Raw genomic sequence first — 13907 nt, forward strand, 5'->3', positions numbered from 1 at the left:
GGCCCTGAGGTGCCCCAGGAAGGAGACCCCTGGGAGCTCTGGTAGTGGGGAAGGCCTGGCACCAAGGAGGCCATGCCAGACAGGGAGAGCTTGCACAACCTCATAACAGGATCTGCATGGGAAGGGAGAAGCCATGGGACAGAAACCATTGGCAGGAGTGAGGAGGAGAGAAGACCTGGAGTCCTCCGGCCTCAGTGCCTGCATGAGGTGGTGCCCGTCAACAGGGTGACCAACCATCATGGTTGGCCCATAACCAAGGGGCTGCTAGGGACACGAAGCTTCCAGTTCTGAAACCAGGACAGTCCTACACCAACCAGGTCATGTTGGCCATTCTGCAGTGAAGACTATCTTGGAAATTTAAATAAAATCTCCAGCAAGTGTAATTCATTCAGAGCTGTCCCGGACCCCTCCTCTAGACACAAGGAGAAAGCAATCCTGGCACCTTCCTTTGATGAGCCACTAAACTAATTCATCATTTCTAACAGGAAGGAACCAGAAGTAGCTCCACACGAGGAAATTTCCCCTCAGTGTACATAAGAAAGTGGTTGCTAAGCCCACAGAGAAAACTACTCCTGAGGAGACAGGAGGGCCTCCAGCTGCCAGGACAACATCTGGGCTCCAGCTCGGGCCATGCACCGTGAAATCCCTTCATGTGGATGTGGAAAGCTGCCCTCTGGGATCTCCTCCCCGGCCAGCGGAGCTGTTGAGGGCCTTGTCTGGTTCCTCTTGCTCTGTTGGACTTCCTGTCCAGTCTCCCCCCACTGGAGGCCATGGTGGGCACCCCTGCCTTGAAACCTGGAGCGCTCACTGTCTACACTGCTGGATCCCAAGCCGCGCTATGCAGAGACTGCCCTGAGCTTTTCCTGGGCCCTACTTTTGGGTATTTGCATTCAGTTGGTGAGGGTGAGGCAGGGAATCTCTCTGTTTAATGATCTATCCCCAGCTGATGAGGATGCTGGGAGACCCCTGGCAACCATTCACCCGGTACCTACATCATGGGCTGTGTTCAATTATCGGTCCTTTTCTAAGGACACTTCTTATTTATCCTGGATTACCATGCTGGGTCCAAGTCTGTGTCTCAGGCCCTGAGACCCTGAAAGAATTCAGGGCCTTGGGGGGACACAGAATCAGTCGTGCAGTTGGCTCACAGAGGACTATTTCCCACAGGAGGGGCTCCCCATAGCAGGGGGGCTCACTGGCTCATCCAGTCTCGTTGGCCAGTGCCTGTGGGGTACTGGGTGTTAAACTTTTTGACCATCACCCCTCTTTTCAACTGCTATAAGTACAATTCTTCCCGGGAAGTGGGGCCAGGCACCCAGGTTTGCCCCTTCCCTCTCTTGGTGAGGCATCTCGCCAAATCTCCAGGGCTCTGGGGAACACAAGTGAAATCTGGTGAGATTAAAATAAATAAAATGTGAACACCTATCTAAATTAAATTTACTTTATTCTCCTAGGACACAGTTATAAGAGGAACCTCCCAGGTCCTAGAAAATACAATATAAGCCTCTGACATGACCTCAGGCTGAAAGAGGCACCCAGTAACGTCCAAGTCAGGGGTGGCTTCAGTTCAAACTCTTATGGCAGTGATGACAATTTGGCTGGCTCTGGTGGTTTCGCTGATAGGGTTAAGTCTGAGCAACGGTTCCTATTACAAACCCCTGCTTCTTAGACTTCCCCCATTGCTATCCCGAGTGGCTTCCTGTTGGCGTGACTCCTCGGAACCCCATGGTAGTGGTGGTCGGGAACACCCCAGTGCAACGAGACGTCTCCCTAACGGTGTCTCCTTCCGTGTCTTGGGAGGCTGCTTTCCTAAAACAGAACCCACATACTCAGGCCTCAGGCCCTGGTAAGACCCCAAAAAGCCCTCTTGCCACACACAGACTAATCCCTTTGAATAGAAAATGTCAGAGAGCAAAACCAGCCAGGCTCAAGAGAAACAGAATTCCTTGGAGTACAGTGAACGGTTGGAGAGCACTGTGTGCATTGGGCTCCTTTTTTTTCTTTCTCCCCAGGATCACGTTTCCTGAAGTGTGCCAAGGGTGAGGAGGGGGTGTGTGTGCTCCCAGAAGACCCTAATCACCCCCAGAAAGTAAGCAGCTTCCAGCCCTCCACATCCGACTTCCTGAGGCTCAATTAGTTGGGCCTGGACAACACCACTCTAGCTGCCACTAAAACTCAGAAGCCACGTTTTCCAGACTGTCTTTATTTCTCCAAATATTTTGGGTCCAGGCCTAACTGCCATTCAACCACAGGCCTTAGAATTGAGCCTGGCATTTCATATCCTTTGCCAGTTTTCAAAATAAATCTTTCCCCTGGAGACAAATATTGGCCTCCCTTAGAAGCCTGGGCCTGGCTTAGCTGCGTTTCCCTCCACTCAGACAGGAGTCCAGAAGATCAAGAACCACCACCATGTTTCACGATCCTTCACCAGGCTGGGGCCCTATCCTACCTTTCTGAGCACTGTGGTGTGAGGGGGGACACCGTGTAGGGGAGGCTCCAGGGAGGCCCCCTGAAGCAGGGGTAGGGGGGCAAGGGGGCTGGTGAGAGCTGGCCTCCCCCACACTCCTGGCCCCCAGCTGGAGCTAGGAGACCTGCCATCGCTTGGTTTGAACACCTCCTCCCTATTGAAATCTCTTCTCGGGCTGCCAGTAATGAGCCCCAAAGAAAGGCTTTCCTGACTCAACTTACCTCTGTGTACTTGGTCACTGATTGACAAACCTGCAAGGTGAACAACAGCCTGTTGAAAAGTAACCCAGAATCAACTGTCTTGATACTTGCTAATTTGTTTACTAATTCACGTACTGAGCCTCTGCCACGTATCAGGTTCCACAAGGAAAAAGAAGGCGGAGATGCCACAGGGCTGCCTGCAAGGAGCCTCACCCCCAGGAAGGAAGAGTTAAAGAACAGATGAACAAACGCAGTAGCATGAGAGGAAGAGATTCTGGCTTTCAGGAGAATTCCAGGATGGAGGAAATGGGGAGAGCTGGTGTTTCAAGGGAGGGATGGTGTTTGAGCTGGGCCCAAGGACAGGTGGTAGCCGAGAAGGAGAGGGCACCCCAGGGGTTCTGCATGAGGTTACTGGAGCCCATGGATTGTTTTGGGTACAGGTATCCCCCACTTTTTGAAAGTTCGAGTTACACCACTTTGGTTTTGCAAAAGACCTACTACATCAGTAGCTAACTGAAAGAAATCCAAGGAAGATTTTCGCTTTTATGGAAGAAAAGGAAAAAAAAAAATGGTGCTTGGCCTTGGTTTTTTGTAGAGGCAGCGGGGCCCTGAGCAGGGGAGTGGCACCGACCAGCTCCTTCCCTGGAAACCACATTTAGCATGAAGCCACCAGAGCTCTGAGCTGTGTCTGTGAGCATCTGTGCTTCAGTTTGATTTATTTTGTGTGTCCACAGCAAGATGTGACCTAAGGTATCCGAAAAGCCTAAGAGAGGTGGCTTTCTGGGTCTGGGGATGCTCAAAAATTTTTTCAGATGAATTAATGATAACTGCTTCTTCACTTTGCACCATTTCTGCCCACAAAAGTTTGCAGAAGACCCTGGCTTCTGGGTGGGGTTTGGGGGAGCCGCATGTAGATGGAGGTGGAGGATGGAAGGATGCACTTGAGTTTGGCAGAAACTACCCTCAGCATTTCCCCCACTTTGCCATTTCCTGTGTTGTTCCTGACTATCCATATGCCAAGGACACGTAGCATCCCCGGGCCTCCCTCCTGAGGGTCCTTGGACCCCCCGCATTGGGGTGACCCCACGGCCAACCTCATTGAAGGTGCCCCTGGGGGAGCTATGAGTGTAGGGCATGGGTGAGTGAAACCTCAGGAGTGGGGAGTCAGGGGTGGCTCAGAAACGGTGTGGCCTTTGACGCCTGGCAAGTGCAAGCAAAGAGGTTTCCAGAGGACAGTGACCAGGTCTTAGGGAGACAGAGGGGGTGGGGGCATCAGTTAAGCAGCCCTTGAAGAAAGGAGCCCAGCAGGTGTGATAGGCCAGGGCTCCACCTAGGTAGGTGGCTTGGATTTTTCCACTCTTCGTGTTTGTCGGTCCTCTAGGAATACGAGCACCTCGGATTGCTGCCCTGTCCATATACTATAGAGTGCAAGAGCAGAAGCAAACTGTGGGGAGCCACTGGCCAGGGAGCTAGCTTTTCTGTGACAGCAACAGCAGTCACACTGGGTAATTGTGCAATTCCAGGTGACAGATTCAATCTGCTTCCCTGTCTTTATCTTTTTCGGTGACAGCTCTCTAAGTGACCATTAAAAAAAATGAACTCAATTAAGCCTTCCCAGTAGAGCAGCTGCCTTAGAGTCTGCAAAACTTAAATTGGTAGCAAAAAGTTGGAGTTTATGTGGGAATGACATTGTTGCCAAGGAAGCCAAATCTTGCATGTTGCAGAATGGAGGCCATAGAGAGGAAGGAAGGGGAGAGGGAGTCTATTTTCTTGGCCTCAACCAGCACCAATCTGTCCTGACTCAGCCATTTTTCTAATCATGTCTAAATCAGAAAAAAAAATTTTTTTAATTAAAAAAAAAAAAAAAAAAGACTCCTCTGCTATCCAAACCCAGACCCACAGAGATTGCTTTCAGGGTTGAGAAGTTGGCCCTGCTGCAGACGCAAAGTGCAGTCGTGCACAGAAACATCCTCACATGCGCTGTGCACTGCTGTGGGGGCCACAGAGCCAAACACAGCGTTCTTTCACCATGTGAAGGACTTCCAGCCCAGCCCTGAGCAGGAACAAAGATGCAGAACGGAGTTTTCCATTTTCTGCAGTCAAGTAAGTATAATCAACGACAGGAAGATATAAAAGAAAAAAGACCAAGGCAACAGGAAAGAAATGAACTCTTGTTTTTAGGATTTTCCAGAAGACAAAGAGATCATATCCAAAGCCATATCAAGGTAGAATCAGAAATGATCATTTTGACCTGTGAGTCTTGAAAAAAAAAAAAAAAGTCCACGGAATTTAAGGACAGGAGTAAAAGAATAAAGACATTCATTCAGTCTGGGAAACTAAGGTACAAAAAAGAGTAGCTGAAAGACATCTAATAAAATAAAAAAAATGAAAGACATCTAATGTCTCTCAGGACTCAGGGACAACCATGATTTTTCAGAAAAACACTTGTGTTTTTATGTTATAGACACTCTACATGACAGTAATGTCATCGATTGGGCTTCCCTCTTTGAACTGGCTGCTAGGAAGCTCAGAAGCACATTTGTGTTCCATGTCACGTTGTGGTGTGTTACCTTCAGGGCTGACAATGTCCTCGATGCACAGTCACTGAGAGGGACAGAAATGGTAACCTGGGCAGGGAGTGGGGTGGAGGGAGGGACTTGATTGTGACTGTTTTTGTTGACCAAAATCTTAAGAAGAAATTTTTCTTGATGGATTGATTACCTGCAGAAGGTAAAATGACTTTATGTTCCTGTCCTTGACACTGTGGGGGACGAGTCATTGCAAAGTTTCTAATGAACCAGGCATAATTAATGAAGATTAGTTTGATAGCACCTGTCATTAATAATTAAAGCGGAACGAGATAATGTTGACGGCCCCGATATTTAGTGGGTCAATGCTAATCTTTTCAGAATCTTGTTTTTTTTACATCCTATTTCTCTTCCTTCTGGTTTCTTTGTTGAAAAGCAAACCAAACCAAAACAAAACACTTCCTGCTTCAAATATTCAAAAAAATCACCCCAAATTTCCTTTTTTTTTTGGAAATAATTATATATTTTTAAAACCTTTTCAAGTAATTGTCAATCGCTAGGCATTCTTCCTTTCTGTTCCAGTGGCTTCTGCCCTGCTTCTTAAGCCATACAGTTACCTGGGTAGCCCCTGTTAACTCACTGACTTCGTTCTGGGTCACACAAATGTGTGTCTGTGTGTTGTGTCATCACGTGAGACACACAAAAGCAACATGGTATAAGGTAGTTTATAATATGGTGTGCAATCAGCACGTGGCTGGCTCTCGGAAGACACATAATTCAGCAGGCTTCCTGCAGGAGAGCAGGTCCTTGGACCCTCGGTGTGTGTGTGGGGGGGGGTGTTGGGAGGTCGGGGAGGAGGTGACGAGGCCCCATCACTCGGCTTTGTGAGTGGGCCACCCCCCGCTCGCCAGCACCTCTGTCCCCATTCTCCCATCACCTCCTCACCTTCGTGATCTAAGTTCCAGGGGCCCTGTGTGCCTCATTCCCCAGCCTCTGTTTCACATTTGTCTTGTGACTCTGGCACCCCAGTTCCACACTGCAGCATAGTGCTAGGTCTTAGGACCAAAGCGGACTCAAGGCAGGAATTTTCTAGCCACGCTGCTGTTTCTAGATGAAACCTAAGGGGAGGCTGGCTAGCGAGGTGGGGGCAGAAGCAGATTAACAGTGCAGTTAAAGAATCTTAAGCATCAGGGCTTCTCATTCTCCGGGGTTTCTCCTGAGTCCTTATACCTAATTTTATATTTGTAATTCCATATTCTTTTCTTTAAGAGAGACCCCACCAAATTTCATAATTGTCAGAGTCCCATAAAACCCATATCTGCCTCTTGATTCTGGGGTATATTTGCTCCCTAATAAAAGCAGGAGACAAACAAGAAGAAGCCACACCCCTTCCTTTCTGCTTTGGGGTGACCTGAAGGGGTGTGATGGTTGGGGCTGCAGCAGTCATCTTGTGACCCTGAGGGGAAAGCCAAAAGAACTGCAAAAGAGCTGACTGGGGAGCCTGATGTGATTGATATGATTGAGCAGCTGGATGAACCAACCCAGGAACTGTCTATCTCCAGACTTCTAGTTATGTGAGCTAATAAACCTTTACTACTTAGGGCACATTTATTCAAGTGGTGTATGACTTACAACCGAGAGTATCTTGCTGATACCCCCAGGGCCCCATCACTGTGCTTTAATCACTCAGTGGAGCACCTTGCATCTCCTTGCTGGATGTGTTGCTGCCAAGATGCTTACCTTGCAGAAAGCACTCAGAGCTAGAGCAGCTTTCCTGGTCCCCACCCTACCCTACCGGAGGGTTCAGGGCTCCTCCCACTGGAATGGAGATGGCACCTCATTAGTTGTGCAGTGTCTCTGGCTTTGGCACTCTTCCCACCCAAGACTACTTTCCCATAAATTACTCCAAATCACCTCACTCGCCCTCCCCACCATGAACCAGCTTCTCAGTACACTCGATTTCAGCTAAATATGAGAAAGGAAACACTAGATGCACATCATCATGCTAAGAAATGAGTGACAGGTAACTAGACTGACCCTCATCATCTCTTCACTTTGAAAAACTCACAGTAATTCCACCAGAATTTCCTGAACTGAAAAAGTTTTAAAACGTAAACCCTTCTGAATGACTTGGGGAAAGTTGGCTTTAGGGAATAAAGTCATATAGCACCTACCCAGGTGACACAGTCGGTCGACTGCACATGTGTTCAAAGGAAGCTGTGAGCAAATCACTGTATATGAAAACGCTGTGAGCCTGGAATAATCTCACTCCAGGCAAACCCCAAACAGTGTGATAAAGTGAAGAAAGAAGCATGTGGAGGCAGAAGGACCTTCTTGGAAACTTACAGTCACACAGTGTGGAAGCCAAAGTCCAAAGATAAGATGGGCCCCGCTTGGCCTCAGGACTGTGCAGGCTGACAGCTCTGACCGGGTCTGTTCTGTATCCTGAGTGACCAGATGCCCCTCTTTGAGAGCACACAGGAATGACTCAGTCCCCCTCAAGGCCCGGATTTCATGTCAGGGAACTCCCATTTTTCCACACCTAGGTCCCTAGACTTCCACTCAGCTGTCTGATCTGTATTTCTGTTGATCACCTGCCCTCTCTCTGGGAATCATGTGAGCCCTAGGCCTTAGACCTCATTGGCATCAATCAAAGACCCCCATGTCTCAACACCTGCCATTCTCTGGTCTGTCTGCAAGCTCCTTGCAAACTCACATCTATGATAACCCGTGTCCTCTCCACAAACATATTCTAGACAGGCCTTGACCACGGGTCCCCTGAAGGCCGGCCCTCCTATGCTGGCCGGGGATCAGAAAAGTGGATCCAAGAGCCCAGCCCCGGGAGCCTGCAGTCCAGGCCAGCAGGCAGGAGCTGCTGGAGTCATTCGTGTGTGCGAGGCAATGAGGGTTTGGACCTCAAACGCAAGATGATCTCCTCTGTAAAACCAAGTTGGCTAACTGGGGAACCTGGATCTCTGGAGTTGCGTTTGCCAAACATTTCTCTAAAAGGTGAAAGCAGAGCTGAGCCTCTCCTTGATTTTCACTGCCCTAGAGCGATTGCTTTGGTTCACAGTAATTGTTCCACTTTAAACTGAATAGGTTACATTGTAAGCCTGGGTAATTGAGTTAAGGGCAGTTTGTTAAAATATAGAGACGGTGGAGCCATGAAGTCTAAGGTCTACGGTTTGTGTCTACAGAGTCACCTGACCACGTCTTTTGAGTCTCTAAAAGTGGAAGGAATGCAACGGAGGATACCTAAGTGAAAACAAAATCTTTTAAGGGCAAAAGCCAAATAATTATTTATCCTGGGCTGTTTGATAGAATTGGTCTAATGAACATATTTGTCATAATTTTATGATTACCTCAGTTATGAACCATCCTTCATCAGCCACTAAAGTCAAAGGAGAGACAAATTTCCCTTTCTTGTAATAGAACCTGCTTGGTATGGCTTCTTTCTCGTAGACAGTCATGTGTTCCACTGTTCTCAATTTGTTGTACACCTGCGAAGAGAACAAAAGTGATCGGTTTTGCCTTCTCTTTCTTAACTATATGTGAATATTTGTTGGACTCGGAGGAGAGGGAGAACTTTACAGACCAAAGAGAGAAAGTTAGCGAAACACCTGATAGGTTTGACTCCATAAACATGAGAACCTTCCATATGTCTCAGAGAACAAGGTGGCTTCATCTCTGGGGGCTGAAGATCCACATACCCCATGACCTAACAAGTTAGCCCCTAGGAATCTAGCGAGAGCCCTTCACATTGGTGCACCAGGAGGCATAGAGGGATCTATACTGCAGCCTGGAACAGCCCAGCAGCAGTGGAAGGAAAAAATAACCTGTGTGGTTCTGGGGTGGGATACTACACAGCAACGAAGATGGACCAATTACAGAGCTACGGATCTCCGGGACCTCAGTTTGAGAAAACAAAACAAAGCAAGTTGCGGGAGAATACAGACAGGATGATTATTATTATTATGTGAAGTTCAAATAACTATAAAACTAAAGAACATATATGGTAAAACTATAAGGAGAATTATGGAGATGGTAACTTATAATTTAAGAGAGTAGCTTCCAACCTCTTAGATAGCTACTGAACAGAGGTGCCCCTTTTTACTTTACAATATTTTATAATAATTCGTCTACTCAGTAGTTAATAGACAAGATTACAAAAGCTTATCTATGTCAAAAACACTATAGTAAAATTAAAAGGCAAATGAGGAATAGGTCCGCCTGATGTTAAATACCACTAAGATCAAAGAAGAGGGTTTGTTCTTTGACTTGACCTAGAGCCCGTCTTACCTATACCCGAGTCTTAAAAGTACTAGTCGTTGTCTGCCATTCATTACACTATCTTCAGGATGAGGGTGTAAACTCCGCACAGATTTTCAATATTTAGCGGCAGCTTAAATATTTATGGCTGACATTAAAATCAACTGGCTGATGTTGACTTGTTGGCCCTTCGCCAAATCAGGCACATATTCCTGGGTAGAACTGAATCTAAAATTGAGTTTTTCAACTCAAATCTGGAGAATAATTAGCCTTCAGGCTGTTTAATAGAGAGTTTCTGACGACCCCATGAGTTATGATTCCCATAGTTCTAAAGGAAAGTAGGATGCATTTGCAGAAAGATTTTGGATACGTGAAAAATCTGATGACACATACCAGGTCTCACAAACTGTTGTGTCCCTCACATGACAAACTGTCACCCAAACACAGCCCCCACTCTTGAATAATCCACCAACTGCTTCAGGCAACTGCCTGGCTTGAACCTCGCGCTGAAAGAAGCTCTTCCCAGCTCGTAAGCTGCTGATGCTCAAGCATTCTGGAGGCGGCACGTCCCTGAGCGCCAAGTCGGAGATACAGATGGTCTTCCTTGCCAAGAAAACAGAACTTCTTTGCAAGAAGCCATTTTCTGTGGGACCTGCCAATGTGTAGAGTATTCCTCCTGGCTCCGAACTGAAGAATTTCACCTCCGCTTCCTGACCATGGAACTTGAGAAAAAGGAGCGTCCCCAGGAAATGGGGCAAGACTGGGGAGGAGTGACATTGTTGGCAACTGTGTCTCTCAATCTCCAAACAGACAGATCTTAGACTTTTATATGGGAGTGGACAGGAGGGGCTAAAAGGACCAGTGGAGAGGACCCCCTCCTCCTGCACGCAGTGTCCATCAATACCAACAAGCATCCATTGTCAACCACATTGCTGCCATGAGGATAGATGGAGGCGCCAGGCCCACCCTAGGCCTATTCTTGGCACCCTGTGGTTGGCCCCTCCACTGGCAGCTGTCTGAGCCTCTCCCAAGGAAGAGACTCATGTCCTGGTCTGGAGCATGAAGTTCTCTCTGGGAGTGGGCAGGAGCCCCAAAGCTTACCCTGGAACATGATGAGGCAACATGGGGCAAAGCAGCTGGCCAAAGGCCCTGCTCCTTCCTCATTTTCTCATCATGATTTACCAAGTGTTACAGATAATTATGGTTTGGAGAGAAGAGTAAATAGAAGTCTAGCCATCTCAGGGTGCTGAGTTCCTGGAAGGCAGTGATATAGGGAGCATTCTCTTGGGGATGCCCCCCGTCGATGGTGATCATTGTAATAAGTGGCATGTAGGTCATCCTTGAGGTGGGCCCATGTGTGTGCTCGCTTCTGTGTGCTCTCTAGCAGCCCAGGAGGGTGGCTATGATGGCATCGCCCCCTGCATGGACCCAAGAGAAGCAAGGGGCCGGGTCAGGGAGCTATGAGTTCCGAGTCTGTGATCAGGGTGGGATCTGCACCCAAGCAGCATGGCTCCTTAGATAAGGAGCTGACCCATGGCACATGTGGCCTCAGCCTTTGTTCATTCATCACTTTCTATCTCCAGTTCCCTGATGGGAACAGATCAGAAGGGCAGCTTTGTTCCGGAGAAAGAGCATTCTCTGTACGCATCCGATATCCCCCCTAGTTTTGCCTGAGAATTGCCGCGTTTGGGCCAATAATAAAATAAAATAGCCCTACCAAAGGGCTAAGAGCTCTACATGCCAAGCACCGCACATCCTTTATCTCCATTTAATTTCCACTAACATCCATGCAGTAGATACCATCATGCCCGTTTCAGAGAAGAGAAGACAGACACAGGAGGATGAGCAACTTGGCAGAGGTCAAGTGAGCGGCAAAGTAGGCCATCTGCCCCCAGAGGCCCAGCTCCTGGCCGGCACTAAAGCCACAGGGCCAAGGTCAGCTCCCTTCTTCACCCCCTTTCCCCCTTCCCCCCATCATGGTGCTTCTTGCCTCAGAGTGTTTCCCAGGGGCTGGCCAGAGGCTCACAACAGGTCCTCGGTCCTTCACTTGCTGCAGGTCACTCAGGCTGATGTACTGGGTCAGCTCGATCACTTTGTCCATCCAGAAAATGTCAGTCATTCCGTGATCTGAGAAGATGATGACATTGAGGTGGTCCTGCAGCTCCCGCTCCTGTGGGAGGACAGAGGTCATCAGGACGGCGCCCGGACCAAGACGTGCTTACTCTGGAAAGTCTCGTAAAGAAGTGTTGTCAACCGTTAAGTTATAGGGGAAAGGATCCTTTCTCAATCCTAGACTGAATCGTCTACTTTTCTGCCCTGATGAGACCAGTTCAAAATCACCGCAGAAGCACTTTGAGGAGGGCAATGTGAAAGCACGCTCCGCTTTCTGGTAGAGCCAGAAAACGCCCCTCCTGGGCTTTATTTAGCCTTTCCAGCCACTTTCTTGATTTTCATTTGCTTCAGCTCTTTCTGCAAACTTGTGTGGTGATATGGGAACTGTCACGTACCCATTTTACAGATTGGAAAACAAAGGCCAGGGAGGTTTTACCCTATCTGGAGTCATCCAGCACCAGGCACAGAACCCAGGTCTGGTTTGCATGCCCACTTGAGCCTGGTTAGCAGACTTACTGAAGTTGTTTGGTGAAGACCTGGGCCATCTCGCCAGCTAGGCCAGGCAGTAATGCAGATCTGGCCATTTCAACCCTGCTGGCCTGCCTGTAAAACAAGGGGATCCCTTGGTGTCTGAAGAGGCCTTGCGTGAAGAAACCAGGCCCATGGCAGCCCGCCGCTGGCCTGGCCAGCTAAGGACAGCAAGAAGGAAGGTGTTGGGGGGTGTGGCAGTCAGGGAAACGGGAAGGAAGTCACGAGAGGGAAGAGCAGTCTGGTGGGCTTTGCTTTTAATTACCTGGATCCACTTGGTCATGTACTTCAGGACGGTGTCCACGGCCCTCAGGGCGTCCTTCCTCTGAGGCGAGGAGGGGCCGTAGTGGTGGCCTTCCACATCGATGCGCTCGTGGTATACGGCCGCCAGGTCGGCCCGGCCGCTCCTGGAAGGAGCAGGTGGAGAGACCAAGTCGAGGGAGGCCTCGCCGGCTCTCTCCCCCTCACTCAGCGGTCCTCTGTGGAGGCCCCGGCGCCCCCAGACCCCTGGCCCGCGGGCCAGGCAAAGCTGCCGCCTTAAAACGGACACAGGACAACTGCGTGGAGACAGCCCGGCCCCGAGGGCCCCACTCATGCATGTGGCACTTATTAATAGACACTATTATTAAGAGACACTTACTCTATGAGGACGTTTATTCCATGAAGGGCCAGCTCCAGTGTGGACGGAGTCAATCCTAACAGTGACCACACTTCCACGCGGCCCAGGGAGACCCTGGTTCTGGAAGATCTGTCTTTCTCGGCCACGGTGCTGATAATAGTGACAACGGCAGAGTACTAACCACCTGAGCCCTTGACACTGGGTTAAGAATGCTCAGGAACTAGTGATCTGGACTGGAGTGAGGCCTAAGGCGTCGGGGAGGGGAGGCCAGTGTCAGGGAATGCACCTCCCTCCTTCGCACAGTGCTTGCCCCCGTCCCTCCCTCTCTCCCTCCCTCCCTCCCCAGCTCAAGCTCTCCCCACAACTGCTCCCAAAGCCCCAGAAGGGAACAATGATCATCATGATGACGATGCTAATGATGAGAGCAGTAAGGGTCAGAAGGTGAAGCAATGCAAAAGAGATTCAAGCTAATTCTTTTGTTTGGACTTTACAAGGGCTAATAATTAATACTCTTGCTGCCTTGCCTTATTTCTCTTGAACAGCTGTATTTTAAATGCACACATACACAAATGAGATGGCATGGTGTCTCCTGATGTGGCTGCCCAACACTTGGAACATGAGCAATAAAAGACTATGTGTCCTCAGGGTGCCTGGGTAGCTCGGCTGTTGAGTGTCTGCTTTTGGCTCAGGTCGTGATCCTGGGGTCCTGGGTTCCCCTGCATGGAGCCTGGTCCTCTCTCTGCCTGTGTCTCTGCCTCTCTCTGTGTCTCTCATGAATAAATAAATAAAATCTTAAAAAAAAAAAAAAAAAAGAATGTGTGTCCTCAGAGCCTGCTGTGCCTCGTGTCTTGCAATCCATGGAGGAGGAGAAAATCTCCTCTCCGTCGTTCAGAGAGTGGGGTTTGCATGACTAGAGCTAAAACCAGCCCCTCCTCATCCTCCAGGTCTCAGGGGGAGATGTTGCCCCTTCCACGAAGTAATGCTCTTTCACTCTGAGCTGTAGTGGCCTGTTGAGGTTCTGTCCCCTCCTCTAAACCCTGAAGTTCTTTCGGAGGATGGCCATTCACCCTCCACTGTAGCTCAGCTGTAGCTTTTTGTATTTGGCATACAGCAGGAGCTCTATGACGGTCAGCTGAAAGTATACTAAGAGTGCTCAATAAATGACACTGGGTCAAGCATGATAT

At 49.0% G+C, this 13907-nt stretch overlaps 1 protein-coding gene and 1 long non-coding RNA gene across 2 annotated transcripts in view; one reads left to right on the top strand and one right to left on the bottom strand.

Annotated features, from left to right (window-relative positions):
- LOC140604646 (uncharacterized) overlaps positions 1 to 4518 on the top strand; it is a 34882-nt gene extending 30364 nt beyond the window's left edge. The window contains exon 3 of the long non-coding RNA XR_012007463.1: positions 2013 to 4518. This is a non-coding gene — a long non-coding RNA (uncharacterized lncRNA). The remainder of the gene's footprint in view (positions 1 to 2012) is intronic.
- The window catches only part of ENPP6 (ectonucleotide pyrophosphatase/phosphodiesterase 6), a 112525-nt gene that overhangs the window by 11960 nt on the left and 86658 nt on the right, over positions 1 to 13907 (bottom strand). The window contains exons 4-6 of the mRNA XM_072775929.1: positions 12370 to 12511; positions 11455 to 11634; positions 8558 to 8695 (exon numbers count right to left, since the gene is read on the bottom strand). Of these exons, the coding sequence (XP_072632030.1) occupies positions 8558 to 8695; positions 11455 to 11634; positions 12370 to 12511 (460 nt within the window). The remainder of the gene's footprint in view (positions 1 to 8557; positions 8696 to 11454; positions 11635 to 12369; positions 12512 to 13907) is intronic.

The sequence above is a fragment of the Canis lupus genome, chromosome 15, assembly GCF_048164855.1.
Source record: "Canis lupus baileyi chromosome 15, mCanLup2.hap1, whole genome shotgun sequence".
Classification (NCBI taxonomy): domain Eukaryota; kingdom Metazoa; phylum Chordata; class Mammalia; order Carnivora; family Canidae; genus Canis; species Canis lupus.